The 19,267-nt window shown below is 27.7% G+C and overlaps 1 protein-coding gene across 1 annotated transcript; it reads left to right on the top strand.

Moving 5' to 3' along the window:
- The first annotated feature begins 10,120 nt into the window (after positions 1–10,120).
- LOC137806078 (protein indeterminate-domain 5, chloroplastic-like) lies at positions 10,121–15,204 on the top strand. Its single transcript, XM_068606012.1, has 4 exons — positions 10,121–10,746; positions 10,868–11,035; positions 11,448–11,844; positions 13,854–15,204. The coding sequence occupies exons 2-4, from the start codon at positions 10,876–10,878 to the stop codon at positions 14,875–14,877; spliced, it is 1,581 nt and encodes a 526-aa protein (XP_068462113.1). The 5' UTR covers positions 10,121–10,746; positions 10,868–10,875; the 3' UTR covers positions 14,878–15,204.
- Positions 15,205–19,267: the final 4,063 nt, after the last annotated feature.

Below are 19,267 nucleotides of genomic sequence, written 5' to 3' on the forward strand. Positions count from 1 at the left end.
GTATTGAATACCTCACCTTGATTAGAGATAAGAACATTTCATAGTATATAAGCGAGGACAAATCTCATCTTATAAGTGCTTTATAAGATTGAGTTAAATTTAAAATTCATTTCTTAATACTCTTTGTTATTATCATACACTCTTTTGACATTTAGTCTTTTGACATTTAGTTTGAGTTGTCCGTAGCTTATGTGAGGAACAGTGGCAAAAAGATGTGAAGATTAAGTCGAAAGTATTGGAAAGGAAAGCCTCTTAATGTTGTTCCAAATGTGGTGATAATAAGACAAGTTACGAAAGAAAGAGGAAGGTAGGGAGCCAAAAAAAAGCTGTTACTGGTTTGTTGAAGCTCCACGTACAAGAAGATATATATGAGTTAAGTTGCATAAAATGTTACGCTATTCATTCATCATTATACACTTTTTTCTCTACCTTTTTTTACTGTGGTAGCAAATGCATAGCTACACACACACTTTGTCTCTTCTTTTGACTGTCTCATAAAGAAAGGATGTTTTACCGCATGAAACATCCTGCCATGAAAAGATGGCCACTGATTCCTTATTGCTGCTACTCAAGTACACTACAGTAAGCACCAGCTTATCAGTAAAAACAATAAAACTAACATTTTTATTTTCTCATTTGATTATAACTATATGTTGAATAATTTAACTAACATTTTTAACCATTTTTTTTATCCACATAAAATCTAATTCTAATTAAAGGACTAACTTATTAGTGTTGAAATTGAAAGTTCTTTATTTAATGTTGATCAACCACATACTATAACATAGTCCAGAAAAGGTCACTACAAAAAAATGAGACAAGTAAAAAAAAGTCAACGATAAAATGTGATTAGTGCCTGTTTTACCACAGTAATAAGTCTACATTTCAGGTGTAAAAATTATGGAATTTTGTGTTAACCTATTGTGAGAAAGTTATTAATGTCACCTTAACTAATGCAAACTAGATGATCATTATGTATATAATTTTGTTGTGAAAGTAAACACTTTAATTAAATAAAGTATTTTAATTAAAAGAATTGCATCGATCTAGTATATATTATAAAAAAACATAAAAAAAAGTTGGATTCAGAGTCGATGTGACTAATGTTATGTGAAAGGAAAAAAAATGATAGATTTGATCAAGTCGATGATAAGATAATGAATAAAAAAAATGGTGTTAAATTTAATATCACTCTGTTTGTAATGATGATATGGAGTTATACATGTTATTGAAGAAGTTAAAAAGATGAGTCTTACTAGCTTATGATTTAAATGTATTTTTGCCTTAGTTTGTACTTTATTTATTATTAGGACTAACGTTTCTCGTGAAGGTAATGTATGTGTTGACTAACTTATTAATTTTGGATCATAAAGAACAATTTTATTGATATAATAAACTTTCACATAGTTTTTTTTAGAATTTTTTATTAATAGAGGTAGATTATCAAGTATCAATTTTTTTAGGTTTTTATAAACAACAATTATTTATATATATATATATATATATATATATATATATATATATATATATATATACACGAACCTTTTTAAGAATTTTGCTTTTAAATCGAGGAAATGTCCTTCACCTATAAAATTGGATAAACTAATAAAAAGAATGGAACAATTGATAATACCATGCACTTACTTACCCTTCTTTGGTATGGATTATAATAATAATAATAATAATAATAATAATAATTACTATTATTATTATTATTAATATTATTGTGTGGGAATGATTTTCCTTTTAGAAGTACTTTAGGTTGGTCTGAAAAGGAAGGGTGAGAGAGAAAAGGGTCCATAGTGTGTCCTTCCAATGTCAAATCCACTCGTCTGCGTCGCCCTAAACAAACAAGCAATTCACATGTCTCTGCATTTCTCCCTTTTTTCATTCTTCTATTTTCTCTCTTCATAAAAGGGACATTTTACCTCTCATTATCTTTTCCATCACTTTCATCATCACACAAATTTCTTCAAATCTATTTTATGTCATTTTAAACAATGCTGTAGAGTGGTAATATAATTGTTTTTTATCAACGAAACTAAAATAGTTTTTAGCAATCCTTATAGTAGAATACTTGGATATTCCAATCCTTTTATATAATTATACAGTCTAAAGAATAATACCATAATTAAAATAGAGTATATAAATTAGAACAATTTTCAATTTTACTAACTTTTGAAGGTCACTTCTAATCCAAATTTACAATTCTAAAACATAATTTATTTTTATTATTATTGAATCTATTAGGTCATATTATCAAACCATTATAAGAATACTCATAAATATTTAATATCATTATTTTGCACAAGGACTTGATGTGAATGAATATATGTTATTAATTATTATTATTGCTGATTATATATATATATTATTTTTAATTTATATGTAGATGTCTGATTTTTGGTAAAAGAGAATTAGAAACTTTATATTGATAATTAATATATACAACAATAGTTTATAACTTAGAGATCCATTCTTATTTCTTGAGTTAATTTTTGACCATCTTAACTTAACATCTTTAATTTTTTTATTAATTTAACAAGAAAATCTTTTCTTTTGATCAACAAAGAAAAAATAAATTAAATAAGAATATTTAAGAAATATTTTAACTCTTATACAGAACATCATTTTAATCTCTCAACACTCCAAACTAAACAAAAAGCACACTACCTACATAAATTTACTTTTTTTGAAGATTGATTTATTTTATGATAGAGTGAGAGTGGTGACTCTATATTTAAATTAGGTATATATATATATATATATAAAATCCCAAACCTTGTAACCATTGCACTACAAGAAAAGAAAAGCATAGAATAAAAACCAATTTTTAGATACCAAAATAATTAGTTGCAATAGTAACTAAATTAGAGACCATTTTAAAAACTAAATAAAAAATTGGTTTCTAAAGTTAAATAGTTTCTAAATTAGTATCTAATTAGCAACCAAAGTTTTAACTACCAATTATTTAGTTTCTAAATTTGGTTTCTAAAATCTTAGTTGTTAATTAGATACCAATTTAAAAACTATTTAATAAAAATAGAAACTAATTTAGAAACCAAAAAAATTTTTAGTTTCTAAAATGGTCTCTAATTTAGCTACTATTGCAACTAATTATTTTGATATCTAAAAATTGGTTTCTATTTCATAATTTTCTTGTAGTGTTCATACGTTTGTAATGGAATATTTTAGATTCCAAAGTTCACCCAGACTAATAAATTACATGTTTTAGTATATTAAGGGTTTTGTCTTGAGTTTTGTAAATGGGAACACCAAATTTGGAAGCATAGTAGTCCTTTTTGTATCCTCACATGGCTCTTTCTCAATTTGGCCTATTGACGTACATGTTCATCATAATTTTGGATATGTACCTGCAAAAATGTTGATTTTTCATTGAGTATTATTAAATTTATATAGGTAGGTGATGAAACTATAGGCAACTATAGCTAGGTTATTTAGAAAATGACTCAATTTCGAATAAATCTTTGGTTGGAGGTCATTTTCTTTTCGTACATGCAAAAGTTCATATACCTCATTTTAGAACTAAGCTATATACTTAATTTCATCAAATTTATCTTACACTATCTCAAAATACATAAATTATCCTATTTTTCTATTCGTTTTTTCTTTCTAGTAATATTCTCTTCACTAACACTTTTATTTACTTTAGAATGTAAATAAAGTAATTTTATTGGTATAATTTGCAAGTTACCTTTATCATTACAAGAAAATCATTACGTAGAAATTAAATTTAGACAAAAAAAATAATTAGTCACTATATTAACTAAATTTGATACTAATTTAGAGACTACAAAATTATTGGTATCTAAAGTGGTTTTTATTATTAATAAAAATTTATAAAATGGTTTCTAAATTGATATCTAAATTAGCTACCAATGTTTTAACCACTAATATTTTATATTCTAAATTAGTCTCTATTAATAATAGAAATCACTTTAGTTACCTAAAAATAGTAACTAATTATTTTGGTCTTTACTATTAGTTTCTATTTAATGATTTTGTTGTAGTGTATATGCATTATAAAATATCACAAATTTGAAAAAGAACCAAATTTTTTGGATTTGATATAACTACAATGTGCATTTTCTCTTTCTTTATCTCTTTACTTTGTATGTTATTATCATCTCTACTAACATAGAAAGAGAGTCATCACAATATCACATACATTGAAAACGTTTTTCTCATAAATAAATAAATAAGTAAATTAGTTAAGTCCAATGTCTTTGTTCGATACATTTACCATTAAGTGATTTCTTAATATATAAAACTTTTGTCTGACTATTAACTATCAAATGATATACTCAAAAAATTCGTAAAAAGTTTTAAACTCACAATTCAACCCTCCCTTCTTGTGTGTTTACTTGTTTTCACAATCGATATTAGAGCTCAATCTCTAATCGGTATTAAGTTTTAAACTCACAATTCAACCCTCCCTTTATTTCCTTTACCAACATTCTTCTCCTCGTCTCCTTCATTAAAACTCGTCCCTTCATTCATATCATCTCCTTCATTCACAACCATCTGCTTCATCTACACTCATCTCATTCATTTATACCCATATTCTTCATCCACACACGCCCTTCATCTACACTCTTCTGATCTCCTTTATTTATACTCATTTTCTTCATTCACACTCATTTGTTTCATCCATTACACTTCTTACTATCTTTTATATTTCATTTTATTGAAGATGAAGAGATTATATGAAAACTTTTTTGTTTAGAAATTACTTTCATTAATGTTGATCACACCGATAAAAATTAAATTAATATTAAAAATATATTTTATTTAGTATCATATTTAAAATTTTATAACTTTTAAGTTGACTAAATTGACACTACATTTCTATAATTAATTAATATTTAATATATAAAATTTGTCTTAGCATGAGTTTAGCTTTGTTAATAGTGTGCATTATTAGAAATTGATAATTTGTTAATATTGTGCATTATTAGAAATTGATATAAATACCATAACATCCAATCATAAAGAGTAGGTTTTTTAGCGTCAACTATTTGAATATTACGTTTTAGCCTTAAAGAAATATGTTCTTTAGAAGTGTTATTATAAAGTCTTTTATTCAAAAAATACTTTTACAATATAATGCCAAATAGATTAAAAATAACTTATGATTAAAAAAATACTTTTTACTATAAATAAATACATATTAATTTCTAGTTATATAAAATTCTCTTTTTATTAATCATTTTTTTTAACATTACCAAACATACTCAACCTATATTTTGATTTCCATAATAGAAAAAAACACTTGTTTTAATGTCATATTTGTTTGTCTAAGAAGAATGGTGATATGGTTGTTCACTCGTACTTCTACCTTGAGTAAGAGTGCATTTGATTTCAACATGTACAAAATATATGTATTTGTTGGCTATATTACTTAGTTATGAAGTTTAAACTTTATGAACATTTAGGAAATTGTGTATGTATTTGAAGTTAGTATAACTTTTATATATTGTGAAAGTAAAATATCTTATATTATTAATTATTAAAATATTATTAGAATAGTTTTATAAATTAATGTATACTAATTTTTGACTGAATGACAATATAAATTTGTATATAATTAACACTTTATTTATTTTTTATTTATGTTCCAAAAACCTAACAGTCTAATTGAGAAACATTCATTCTACCAGTCCTCTTTCCAAACAACAAGAAAATTGGTAAGTTAACCATATTTTTTTTATTTCAGCGTCATTTGATTTTAATTTTAAGATTAATATAAATTTTGTTATTTTATTTTTTAGTCTACATTTAAATTTATTATTGTTATTGTTACTATTATTATTCCTATTATTATTACTACTATTATTATTGTTATCGAAATTTCAAACCAAACAATTATGTTTTTGTAAATTTTTTAATATTAAAAGTTTATTAAAAAATATGTATTTTTAGTTTTAGTTTTATATTTTAGTTTTATTTTATATTATTATATTAATTTCAATTTTATAATATTCAAATTACTTAATATGTTTATGAGTTGGATGATACCTTTTTCATTATAGGTCCAATATAAAGCTTTTCCAACGTGTTACTTTCAAAAGTTCGATTTTTGCATGTCATAAATCTATAATTTTACTTGAAATCATTTTTTCTAAATACAACAATTAATTGAATTATTAAAAATTTGACAAATTTTATAGAAAAATACTTGAAATTGTTATAATTTTTGATAGAGAGTTCAGATTGAAAGTTGTTCAAAAATAAGGGAAGGAATGTCATGACCATTTTTAAATGAAGGGATGAGTGATATCAAAATTTCAAAAAAATTAACAATTTATTAATAATGTTCATTAAAAATTGAATGTTCTTTAAAATCTTTTTATTAAAAATAAAAAATCAACATTGTTCATTAAAATTAACAAAAATTGAATGGACATTACAAGAACAAAAGTGAATTATTAATGGATAATATATACTAAGAGATTAGTCGTATAAAGTTCCTGAAAAAATGGAGTCAATGAACAGTTCAGCCTTTTAGTCACGAGTTTTCATTCATTTTTTTAAATATTTTTTACTCAGAAAGAAATACTTTACCGACAACTTTTTCAGAGAAAATTTGGATGGTTACTGAAAAAGACACATAAAATGTTGAAAATGAAATGAAATTGTTGAATAAGAGGAATGATTCTTATCTAAGAGATCTTATATTACTACAATCTGAGATCTGTTGTGTAATAATAAAATACATAACGTAAAAATTCTTCAAACTTTGCTTTACCTATCATATAAATATATAATCCAATTCATTATTTCACATTTCATTATCAAATTATATGTTTTAATATATTTTCTAATAGCCTATAATTTTCATATTGCAAATATTTTTACTTTACAATTAGATAAAACAGTTCATAAATTTTTTTTGTTAATAAACAATTTTTTTTTTAATAGCTGAGATTGTTCTTAAAACATAAAACATGTAAGATTTTTCCTATTACATAGATACTTTTATAATGTACGATTGTATTTTTTTTTCTAAGATATAATAAATAGACAAATGTAACAATCCATGGCACTACAACTCAAATATACCTCTTTGGCTCAATCTACACTTTTACAATACAACAATCTTTGTAAAAATCATTTGAAAAACTAAGTTCAATGTCAAGAAGATGACCAACAAGACCAACTCAAGGAGCAAGAATAGGAAGTTAATCATATAATAGTTGTTGGTCATGTAATATAAATTTTTAATGTAATCTAAATATGTAAATTTGATTGACGCTAATTACAATAATTTTTAAAAAAATTCGTACAATGCCTCCATTTTTAATAAAATAAAATATAAAAACATAGTGGACGAAGAAGATGAGTGTGGATGGAGGGAAATGAGTGTGAATGAAGGAGACAAAGAGAGAAAGAATGGAGGAAGAAGATAAGTGTGGATGAAAAAGATGAATGCGAGCGAAGGAGACACAACAAGAAAATCATGGAATAAAAACTAATTTTATAGACAAAAAATAATTAGTTGTTATAGTGATTAAATTAGAGACCATTTTATAAACTCAAAAAACTTTTGGTTTCTAAATTAGTTTATATTATTGTTAAATGATTTCTAAATTAGTATCAAATTAGCTACCAAAGTTTTTAATTTAGAATCTAAATAATTGGTAGTTAAAACCTTGGTAACTAATTAGATACTAATTTAGAAACTATTTAACAATAATATAAACTAATTTAGAAACCAAAATTTTGTTAGTCTCTAAAATAACTTGTAGTGAGATGATTGTCGGTAAGGAGATAAGCGAATGAAATGAATATATTTGTGAATGAATGAGATGAGAAGAATAGTGTGAGTGAAGGAAATGAATGAAATAAGTATAAGGAGATGTATATATAAAGTGAAAAAAGAAAAATTGTGAGTGAATTTTTTTTTTTCATCTTTAAATCTAAATATTTTAATTAAAAATAATTTACAAAATTCTTATTTAATCGATGCTAAATTAAAGAAATATTAAAGGCGATAAATATTTTCATTAATTTTTAAGAAGTGAAAACATAATAATGTTTGGTTAATCAACACTAGCATTTAATTTTTTTTAAAATAATAATATAATATTATAATGTGGATTCTGTGATGCTTAAAAATACTTATTAGTAAAATTAAATCATATAATAATACTATAGGTGTGTCAAACTGATACAAAATTATTGAATATAATATTATTAAAGTCAGATAACTTTACTATAATATTTTAAAAAATATTTTATGTGTAGGTGTTCGCTTAACCAAATTATAAATTTTTATACCATAACATTAAAATTTATAATAATTTTACGCATTGTATATTATTAAAAATATTATAAATAGTTTGTATCGCGTTAATAATATCACATATTGACCCACGTTAAATTTTGTGAACTATATTTTCGTTTTCTAGTAATATATATATATATATATATATATATATATATATATATATGTAACATTTTTTTATAAATTACGTGTGCCTTGCATTTGTTTACATTTTAATACCAATTATAAAAATATGAATAGACTTAAAACATTTATATTTAAGCTTAATTTGTAATATAACTTCAAATTATTTCAGTTGAGTTTAAAATAAAATAAAAATAATATACATTTTGCCACTATGGTGGACCTAACATGTTTTTGTCTACAAAATAACATACATTTAAGGACTCCAAAATAAATGTTTTTTTTCAATTTTTTAAACACCATTGCTATATATGTATCTCCAAAATATTTTAAAACAATAAAATAGACAATAAAAACAATACAATAATTAAAATAAAAAAGCCAGAAAAATAAAATCCCAGAAAAGAGTAAATAAATATTTTTAAAAATAAAATTAGAAAAATATAAAATTAGAAAATAAAATATTATTTCAATCAGTGAATTACAATATGTTATGAAATATTATATAAATTAATTTATCCAAAATTACTAATGTAATCAAACAGACTTTAAAGTCAATAAAACAAAAGTAGTTTAAAATATTTAATAAATATACTCATAATTATTGCTTATATATATATAAACATAGTCATAGTAATAGTTGAAGTAATATAACTAGATTGATACATAATTAATGGTGAAAAGACATGAGCACATGAAACACAAGCCTAATTAGGAATTTTAAATTTGGATTCTAAATATAGGATTGCTTATAATATGTCTTTGCATCATCACGAATAATGTATCAAGTTCATCAATGGAATCAGTAAAGTTATACAACTTTTTTGTATTATTAAATACATTTATCATTTTTTTATCAGAAAAATATATTTATCGTTACTTACTTAATATAAACAAATTATAATAAAAGATGTTATTTATATTTTTAAAAACATATAATTATACGGAAACTTCCGAGTAATTTTCGAAGAAGATACTAAAAATTCATTAAATAAAAACTATTTTAGAGATAAAAAAAAATAGTTAATGGTTATATTGATTAAATTAAATATTATTTTAAAAAAATTATCGATATCTAGATTAGGTTCTATTATTAGTGATAAATAATTTTTGAATTGGTATTTAATTAACTACAAAAATTTTAATTACCACTAAACATACAATACTTGTATGTTCACTACAAGAAAATCATTAAATAAAAACTAATTTTAGAGACCAAAATAATTAGTTACTATTTGATTAAATTACAAACCATTTTATAAATTAAAAATACTATTGGTATCTAAACTAGTTTGTATTAATAAAAAAATTTATAAAATGATTTTTAAATTGATATCTAACCATTAGCTATCAAGGTTTTAACTTACTACTTTATATTCTAAATTGATCTCTAACTTAGAGACCAATTTAAAATCTAAAATATTAGTAGCTAAAACCTAGGTTGCTAATTTAGATTTTTTAGTCTCTAAATCAGTATCTAATTTAGTTAATAAAGTGACTAATTATTTTTTATCTCTAAATTTAATTACTAATTAATGATTTTTTTTTTAAGTTGATGAAACATAATTAATCCAAACTCCACCATTTGATGAAACATAAAGTTTTGAGATATATATATATATATATATGTGAGAATATGTCCTTTAAAAATAAATTGAAGGGTAATGAGAATAATAATAATTGAGAATTGGCGTGTAGGAAAGGAAAGAAGGAAAGAACAAGTTGTGTGTTGTTGGCAATAAGATACGAAAGAAGAAGAAGAGAGAGAGATAAGGAGACTGTAAGGCCTACGGGTCGGTGGCCCCAAAACCACCCTCTGCTAAGGGACACACTTCACTGTGTGCTGTGTGCTCTGTAAGACCTGCATAATAGGGACATAAATTACCCTTCTTCCTTCTTTTTCCTACTTCACCACCCTATATTATTTCCCTTCACACACCTAAATGCATAAGCCAAACAAACGGACAAAACAGATAAAAAATAATATGAGAGATGGGTATGCGTATGGGTGGAGAACTTTGCTGTGTATTATTTATGTACAACACATCAAATGATTGAGAAATAAGCCAACAACAAGAAGAAGAAGAACAACAAGGTTGCTAAGTGAAGCACCAAAATTTTATGCATTACAAAACAATAACCTTGCTAGGTAGCTAGAGCTAGAGAGAGATGAGTAGGTATTCATAGTGATATATTGTTTTCTTCCTCTCTCTAATTCCTCTCACAGTTCTTCTTGGTCTTTTCTGAGTTTAATCTCAAACCTTTTTCAAGAGACAACAAAGAACACAAAATCAAACTTATATAGCCTCACTCAGGTCCTAGTTCTTTCTCCTTTTTCATTCATGTATATACCTTTTGTTTCCCTTCTTCTGTTCTATGATTTCCAAGAGACAACAATATGTGAGAGTTTTTTTGCTTTCTTTTGAGAACTTCCAGATTTGCTCATGGCTTCTGCTTCCTCATCAACACCCTTCTTGGGAATCAGACAAGAAAACCAAACTCAGGTGTCACAACAGCACCAATCCTCCACAGCTGCTTCCTCAACTACTACTTCTACCACCACAGTGCCTCAGAAGAAAAGAAGGAATCAACCAGGAACACCATGCAAGTACCTCTATGCATTCTTCATTAGATTCCATTACTTAAAAAACCATTTGCATGTTCATGGAAAATACCCCTTCTGTCATTTCTTTCTACATTCTTTTAAGGAAACCCTAAATCCTGCATATTACAAGGACTAGGAGTTTCTTTAACTCGGTAAAGATTAATTAGAATTGGCAAGGGTTCTTAATTTCTTCTGTGCTTATGTCAACATATTGTGCTTATGTTTGACATCATTATCCAAATTGACATCTCAACTCTGAGAAATCTTACCTATTCACTCTCTCATCTCAGCATGTAATTGAAGCATTAGCATTAGATTCTCTCACAATTATTTGTTTGGCTTCATTTAATAATGTTTTTTCTTGAAAACCCTGGAATGGGAACATGTGTGTGTATGGATGTGTGTGTGCAGATCCAGATGCTGAGGTGATAGCACTATCTCCAAAGACTCTAATGGCAACAAACAGGTTCATATGTGAAGTGTGCAATAAAGGGTTCCAAAGGGAGCAAAACCTACAGCTTCACAGAAGAGGACACAATCTGCCATGGAAGCTGAAGCAGAAGAGCAATAAAGAGGCAAAGAGAAAGGTTTATCTGTGTCCTGAGCCCACATGTGTTCACCATGACCCTTCAAGGGCTCTTGGAGACCTCACTGGCATCAAGAAGCACTTCTCTCGCAAACATGGTGAGAAGAAATGGAAGTGTGACAAGTGCTCCAAGAAATATGCTGTTCAATCAGATTGGAAGGCACACTCCAAAACCTGTGGCACCAGAGAGTATAGATGTGACTGTGGCACCCTCTTCTCCAGGTATATGCAACAACCAAACTACCAAATTATCTCACAAAATTACCTTTGATTTTTTTTTAATCAGAAAAAACAAATAAATAAAATAGAAGTATTTCATATATACCTCAAACTTTATACAAATTTTATACAAATCTAGCCTAAAACATCTTTCTTCTAAGCTCTCTAAGCTCCTTGCACTCTCATTCTAATATTTCTAATATTTCTAATATTGAATGTTTGGTGTAGCTAAAATGTTATCATAGAAAACAACTTTTCAGCTAAAGCCACTCTAAGCGCATTTTGACAGGGAAAAAAGATATACATCATATATTACATACACACTTTTCACCTAACTCTTCTGAGAAAAATGAGCTTCTTATGGATACTATAGGACTAGTAGATTTGGGTAAGCTTTAATGTAAAAGAAAGATAAAAAGATTAATTTTTCATACTCATTCTCTATTATTCTATGTACTTTTTTTGTTTTATCTCAGTCTTTCCTTTTAATTAATTATTTCATTGTGAGCTTTCCAATGGGATAGTCCAAGTGTAAAAAGTGTGTAATGCAAACTGCGAATCAAAGCTCAACACAATCGAAAAGTAGACCTTTTCCGTGACTAAGGAAAAGGGTTGTGAAAATAATAAAACAAAAACAGAAAGGAAATTTCTCTAACAAAATACTGACCAATTCTGATGTTTTCACGTATGAACTCTTTTTCCATATATCAGATTTCATAATTTTATCTTGACTCAACTGGGAGAACACTGTGGTGGGAGAATGAAAAAAAACAAAGAAAGATATTAGTGCAAGGTTAAAGCATGAAATTGAGTTTTGTTGTGTTGGTTTATGTGGGTGATAGTGGAGGGACGTGGAAGATGCAGAAGAGTGGTCGCACGTGAGCACAGTGAAGGAAAGTGTTTGAAAAATTTGAAATGTTTTTGAGAAGAAAAAAACAAGTTTGTTCCTCGGGAACAACGCCCCTTATCCTTATTCCCCATTCACGTGTAGTTATAAGAAACAATGTAAAAAGAGGGGGCACAGGCTCAGGCACAGTGATACTGGGTTTGTTCTCACATGAGTTGGAGTTGCATTGTTTTGTTTTGTTTCGTGTTGGATACGTATATAATTCATACGTGTACGTGGTTTCAAATATGCTTCATCAGGTACAACTTTTCCTTGCAATGGTACACTTCACTCATGCTTCCTATTAATTCTCACACTGCTCCTAAACAAATCACTTCAATCCTCTGCATCATTAATGTTGCATATGTTGTTTCTCTCACTCAGAATTTCCGAGAATTTAGCAACCATTTTGCTGGTACGATCGTTTTCACAAGAATTTTTCTCAGGGTAGAGAATGGACAACTCATGGGGCACTTTGCATTTATGAGGCTGGACCCATACTGGGCTTATTTTAATTGACTTTCATCAAATGTGTAAATAATTCCTTCTTCTCAGTGATCAAAGAGAGGACTCAAAGTGGTAGTTCGATAAGGAGTTCTTGGTGTGTATCACATTTTTAGCATAATCCTCTGGGCCCTAGCTCTCTGCTGCAATACTTCCATTAAGTTCAAAATAGAAGATCCAATTTCAACACCAAAATTATTTTCCAACTTCAATACTTCCTTTGCTGTTTCTTATTTCATGCTTTTGGGACCCTTGCATTTGATTCACTCTATACATAATTTTATGTGAAACAACCGTTTTTCATCACCACACAATTAAAGATCTTATATACTTTCCAATTCCATATTTCATTCTTCTTTTGACAAGTGTGAACTTGTTTATGTGAGTTGTTGTGGCTGCATTGCATAGAGTCCAATTATGTGAATTCTTCATGTATATAGGGGACCCTTTCTTCTCCTCTAACCCTTTAACCAATGATATACTTCATGAATCAAGATATGTGTATAGAAATAACATTTGTGTTCTTTAATTCCAAGATATGTTGGGTTGTTAGGGTGTTTATGTTTCTTTCTTTGTATATGGATTGGATGATAACCCTGAAATGGTTAATATGTTGTTGCAGGCGTGACAGTTTTATCACTCATAGGGCCTTTTGTGATGCTCTAGCACATGAGAGTGCAAGACACCCTTCCAACCTGAACCCTTTGGGAACTCATCATCTGTATGGCACAAACCACATGAGCCTAGGGCTAGGTGGCCAACTTCAGAACCAAGCAGCCTCTGCTAACAGCTTATTGAGCCTTGGGAGTGCACCAAAGTTTGAGCACTTGATCTCTCCTAATATGCACAACTCATCTTCATTTGGAGTGCAGTCACCACCCCAGTCATCATTCTTCATGACTGACCCAAACCAAGCATTCCAAGACCTCCACTCTCAGCAACAAGGATCCTTATTCTCAACCAAGCAACTCCACGGTCTCATGCAACTCCCTGATCTCCAAGCAAAAGATGCTTCATCAGTGTCTGCTTCAGCTAATAACACCAATCTCTTCAACCTCAGCTTCTTTCCCAATACCAACACCAGTGGCAGCATGATCAACGACCAATTCAGCAACATAAGTGGAGGAAATGACCAAGGAACAACAACAACACTCTATAGTACTAGCAGCCCTAACCATGTTGGTTCACTCTTTGGCAATTCATCTATGCAACAAGATAACATGTCCCCTCACATGTCAGCCACTGCATTGCTTCAGAAAGCTGCTCAAATGGGTTCAACCACAACCACCAATGCTCCCTCCTCTCTACTGAGAGGAACAGGAACAGAGGAATTAGGTATGAGGGCAAGGATGGAGAGGGAGCAGAATAACCATCTGCGTGGGTTGATGAACTCTTTTGCCAATGGAAACAACCTTGGCCAGTTTCACAACGTGGTGGAGGAGCCTAAGAAGATGTCACAAAATCTTGGTCTCTGCTTTGGAGGGTCTGATAAGTTGACCTTGGACTTTTTGGGGGTTGGAGGGATGGTCAGAAACATGAACAGTGGTGGGTTTTCACAACAGCACTCCATGGGAACTATCACCCCCTTGGATCCTAAATTGGAATCACCACAACCAAACCAACACTTTGGCTCCTCAACACTCTAACAAGTTCTATGCTTTCAAAGGGACTAGCTTCTTCCCATCAACAAGAAGCACACATTGAAAAACAAAGAAAAAAAAAAACACTGCTGGGTAAATTTATTAGGCAGAAAAAAAAAAGTTTATTGTTTTAGATATATGTTCCAGTTCTTGACTTTTCCTTCTTGAAGAAAGTTCCAGTGGCAATTGCTAAATTAGTTTCATTTCTAAAGTATGCAATGTATTTTTCTTGAAACATATATGGGTCCCTTTCCCCTTTCTCTCACTTTCACTGTGGAAATTTCATTCTCTTTGACAGTGATAGATATCTAATAAATTTACTGTTGCATTGAATTTTACAACCCTGAGGTAAATTAAACTAGTTACTAACGTGGTAAAGACCAGGCTCTGCACAAACACACCAAACGAGGAAGCTGGCTCTCACTTTCTGAGAATCTTCACATGTTGGCTATATTCCAAGAGAAGCGACAAATGCTAGCTGCAGATTTCATTTCATCAGTTTAACTATTCTCCTCTGCTGTCATATAATATTGACTAGCTAAAAAGGTTTCAAACTTCAAAATAAAGACAATTAACAATGATTTTCCTTTTTTTTATCACTAACAAAAGATATAATAAATATCATCATGTAACTCAACAAAATTCCGATTCCAACTCTCTATCTTGTCACAACTAGTTAAAAAATATCGTCTATATTGTCACAACTAGTTAAGGATATAATATCAGATTTTAGACACTAATCAAAGAAAGAGAAACCCAGATTGTTAAGAAGTGGGCTGTAAGCCTAATTCAACTCGTGTGTGGAGATATATGTTATGGGTGGTCCGATAACGACCCGATGGCGGGTGGCCTGATAAACCCAACAAATACTCGTTAAGATAGACTCTGATACCATGCTTTAAGCCTAATTCAACCTCATAAAACCGGCTCAATGAGGTGAGGTTTGCACCCACTTATATATTATGAAAGATTCTAATCTCTAGTAGATGTGTGATTTCCACGAGATCAATACCAGACTACCTAATAATACCATGCATGTTTTAGGAAAAGGACTAAGAATGAGATTAGTTTGAGGTGCTTAATTGTGTTGACATTGGTTTGCTTAAGAAGGAGTGAAAAGGGTGTAGGATTTTTCATGTAAACATTCCTAAGAAAGTTGACTAGCATTGAAAATGGTGCTCACTTTTTCTCTCATTTTTGATCTGTTTGCATGATGGCATGCACTGTAGCGTACTTGCATAGTCGTGAGGGTTAGGTTTGACATGATTTATTGAAGTTGTGAATGATTTTTAGGAAGTTAATGAGATGGTGGGTGACCGTACTGTATCCTGCAGAAAAAGTAGCCTGCAATGTTCGTTAGAGCAATTATAGTAACCATTATGTGACACTTTTGTCGCATCTCTTGCCTTCTGATTCCTCATATGGGAATCATTTAGTCCGTGACCAACAAAACCTTTCAAATTCATTTTCCCTTTCGTTCATTTTTTTTAATGCTAACGGTTTTCGATATCTACATAGTTTACAAAATTTAAACAAATATTAAATTACTTCATTTTTAGGTAACTTGAAAAGAGAATATGTTTTTTTTCTCAATGAAATTACTTTTTAGTGCTTGAGTGGATAACTCCAACCATTTTTTTTATAAAAGACAATTTTTTATTGTTTTGAACTTTTAATTAAGTAAATGACTTAATTAAGTGTATATATATATTATATCATTAAATAATATTTATTATTATAAAACTATTTTTTATTATTATAAAACTTTTAGTATTTGTGAATAAGTTTTGTGTGGTTGCTTTTTCTTCCCAATGTTGTCATTTCACTCCTCTATATTTAGGTCTATTGACATGCATTTTCATATTTTCAATCAAATCAACATTCCATCTAGCTCTTTTTCCAATCTATTAGCATCTTCCATGTCTAAGAATCTTACAAAACTCAAATCTATGTCTACTTAGACTTAGTTTTCTTGCAAACACATACATTTTTTTGATAGTCTCTAACCAATGTAATATTTTTATTTTTCACTCACTTATAAGAACATCTGTAATAAGATCTGGTTTTTGGTGTGGAAAGGTACACATGTTTTCTTTTAGATTTGTGTAAAGTTTAAATTATCCCTTAAATGTTCTAATTATTTATTATTTTTTGCTCATAGAAAAAATTAATTGATGTTAGCTTGAGCTGAGTCAATGCTTTTCTATTCACTTCTCGGTTTTTCTTTTTGTGATTATGGTGTTATATCACTACAAGAAAATCATGAAATAGAAACCAATTTTAGATAAAAAATAATTAGTTATAGTAACTAAATTATAAACCATTTTAGAAAAAAAATGGTTTCTAAATTAGTTTCTATTATTTTTAAATGGTTTTTAAATTGGTATCTAATTAGCCACCAAGGTTTTTGCTACCAAATTTAGAAATTATTTAACAATAATAGAAACCAGTTTAGAAACCAATTTTTTTTTTTAATTTTTAAAATGATCTCTAATTTAGTTATTACTGCAACTAATTATTTTAGTCTTTAAAAATTGATTTTTATTTAATGATTTTCTTGCCGTGTAGGTCGTGGTTAATAACTTTAAATTATTAGCTTTGGTTACAAATTGTAAGATTGGGTGAGTGAAAATGAGGTGATTTGAGTAGTAGAATATAGCCATATTTTTGTTATAAAATCCAAAAGTTCTCTATGATGGGCCAGGAAGCCATAAGACCCATGATACTTTCTCTCCTTTATTTCGGCAATCTTTTATTGGTTATTAATCTCTTATTAACGTAGATATAAATATTAATTTCCAAACTGATTTTATAAAATAAAATTATCCTTTTTAAAGTTAACTAATATTTTAATTTTATAATTTTTGTATGTGTCAATTTTAAAATTTAAATAATTGGTAGTTAATTAAAACTTTGATAGCTAACTTCATACTAGTTTATATAATAGTTTCTAAATTGTTATCTAATTAGTTAACCGGAATTTAACTATCAATTATATAATCTAAATTAATTGATAGTTAAAACTTGATGGCTAATTAGATATTTATAAATTTTATTAATAATGGAAATTATTTTAGATATTAATATTTTTTTTAGTTTTTTAAATAATATTTAATTTAGTTAATATAGCAAATAATTATTTTTTGTCTTTAAAAATAATTTTTATTTAATAATTTTCTTGTGATGGAGTATATCCACAAGAAAATCATTAAATAAAAACAAAATTTATAAACCAAAAAAAGTTAGTTGTTATATTAACAATATTACTGGTATCTAAATTAGTTTCTACAGTGATAAATAGTTTCTAAATTAGTATCTACGGTTTAGATACCAACTTTAAAAATCTAACTAGTTAGTAGCTAAAACTTTGGTATCTTATTAAATACAAATTTAGAAACTATTTATCAATATAGAAATTAATTTATATATCAATAATTTGTTTAGTCTCCATAATAGTATCTACTTTTGTCAACGTAGCAACTAATTATCTTTTGTCTCTAAAATTGATTTTTATTTAATGATTTTTTTTAGTGATCGAAAGATTAATTAAAAGTTTTGTTAATTTAATGAGTTTAAGTTCTAACAAAATTTATTTAACAAGAAATAAAAGTTATATTTTAAAAAGACTAGGTTTATTGATGAGTTTGAAGAATATTTTCTTACTTTTTCGAGAATTGCCTTAATTATTCTCATTGTTGACTGTTTCCTCAACCCATCATCTTCATCTTCTTGCCCTCGCCACAACACATGCACGGTTTCTCTCTATTATTCAATAAATAATTTCTTAGAATAATAATTATTTTTTTATCAGCAGAATAAATATATTTATAGAAATTTATACAGAGCATGTATTCAACTTATATTATACATTCATTTTTTTTTATCTTTCTCTTATTCACATTTACACATTTATCACATTTTTTATCTTTCTTTTGAGCCTCATATGCATGAATATTTTTAAATTTGCAAATAAAAATTGTTTGAAATATAACCTAAATTCATTCATTCATTGATAAAAAATAGTTACATTTTTAGAAGTATTTTTTAGATTCTATTTTTCTAATAAAAAGATAGATTCTCGGAAAGGGAAAGAAATTTTCATAAAAGAAAATCTGAAGCTTTACGTAAGGAGTGGAAAAAGGAAAAAAAAGAAAGTTAATGCATTACCTAATAAAGCAAGTAAAAAGCAAGTCTTCACCAAAACCAAATAGCATCAAAATAGTTGTTAGAAACCAATTTATTATATTCAAGACAAAAAGAAAGAATAAAACTCCACAATAAAATTTAGATCTTAATTGATCGCCTAATTTCCATGAGTTAGGTAAATATATGTATTATATATCCACATTTTAAATTCAAATAACTCTTTTAACACGAATTTAAATATATATATATA

The sequence above is a fragment of the Phaseolus vulgaris genome, chromosome 3 (assembly GCF_000499845.2).
Source record: "Phaseolus vulgaris cultivar G19833 chromosome 3, P. vulgaris v2.0, whole genome shotgun sequence".
In the NCBI taxonomy this organism is placed as follows: domain Eukaryota; kingdom Viridiplantae; phylum Streptophyta; class Magnoliopsida; order Fabales; family Fabaceae; genus Phaseolus; species Phaseolus vulgaris.

Bases quoted from the DNA above. Each gene is read 5' to 3' on its own strand.
- LOC137806078 (XM_068606012.1), top strand. From the start codon at position 10,876: ATGGCTTCTGCTTCCTCATCAACACCCTTCTTGGGAATCAGACAAGAA. The intron at 11,036-11,447 runs GCAAGTACCTCT...GTGTGTGTGCAG, and splicing joins GAATCAACCAGGAACACCAT to ATCCAGATGCTGAGGTGATA. The intron at 11,845-13,853 runs GTATATGCAACA...ATGTTGTTGCAG, and splicing joins TGTGGCACCCTCTTCTCCAG to GCGTGACAGTTTTATCACTC.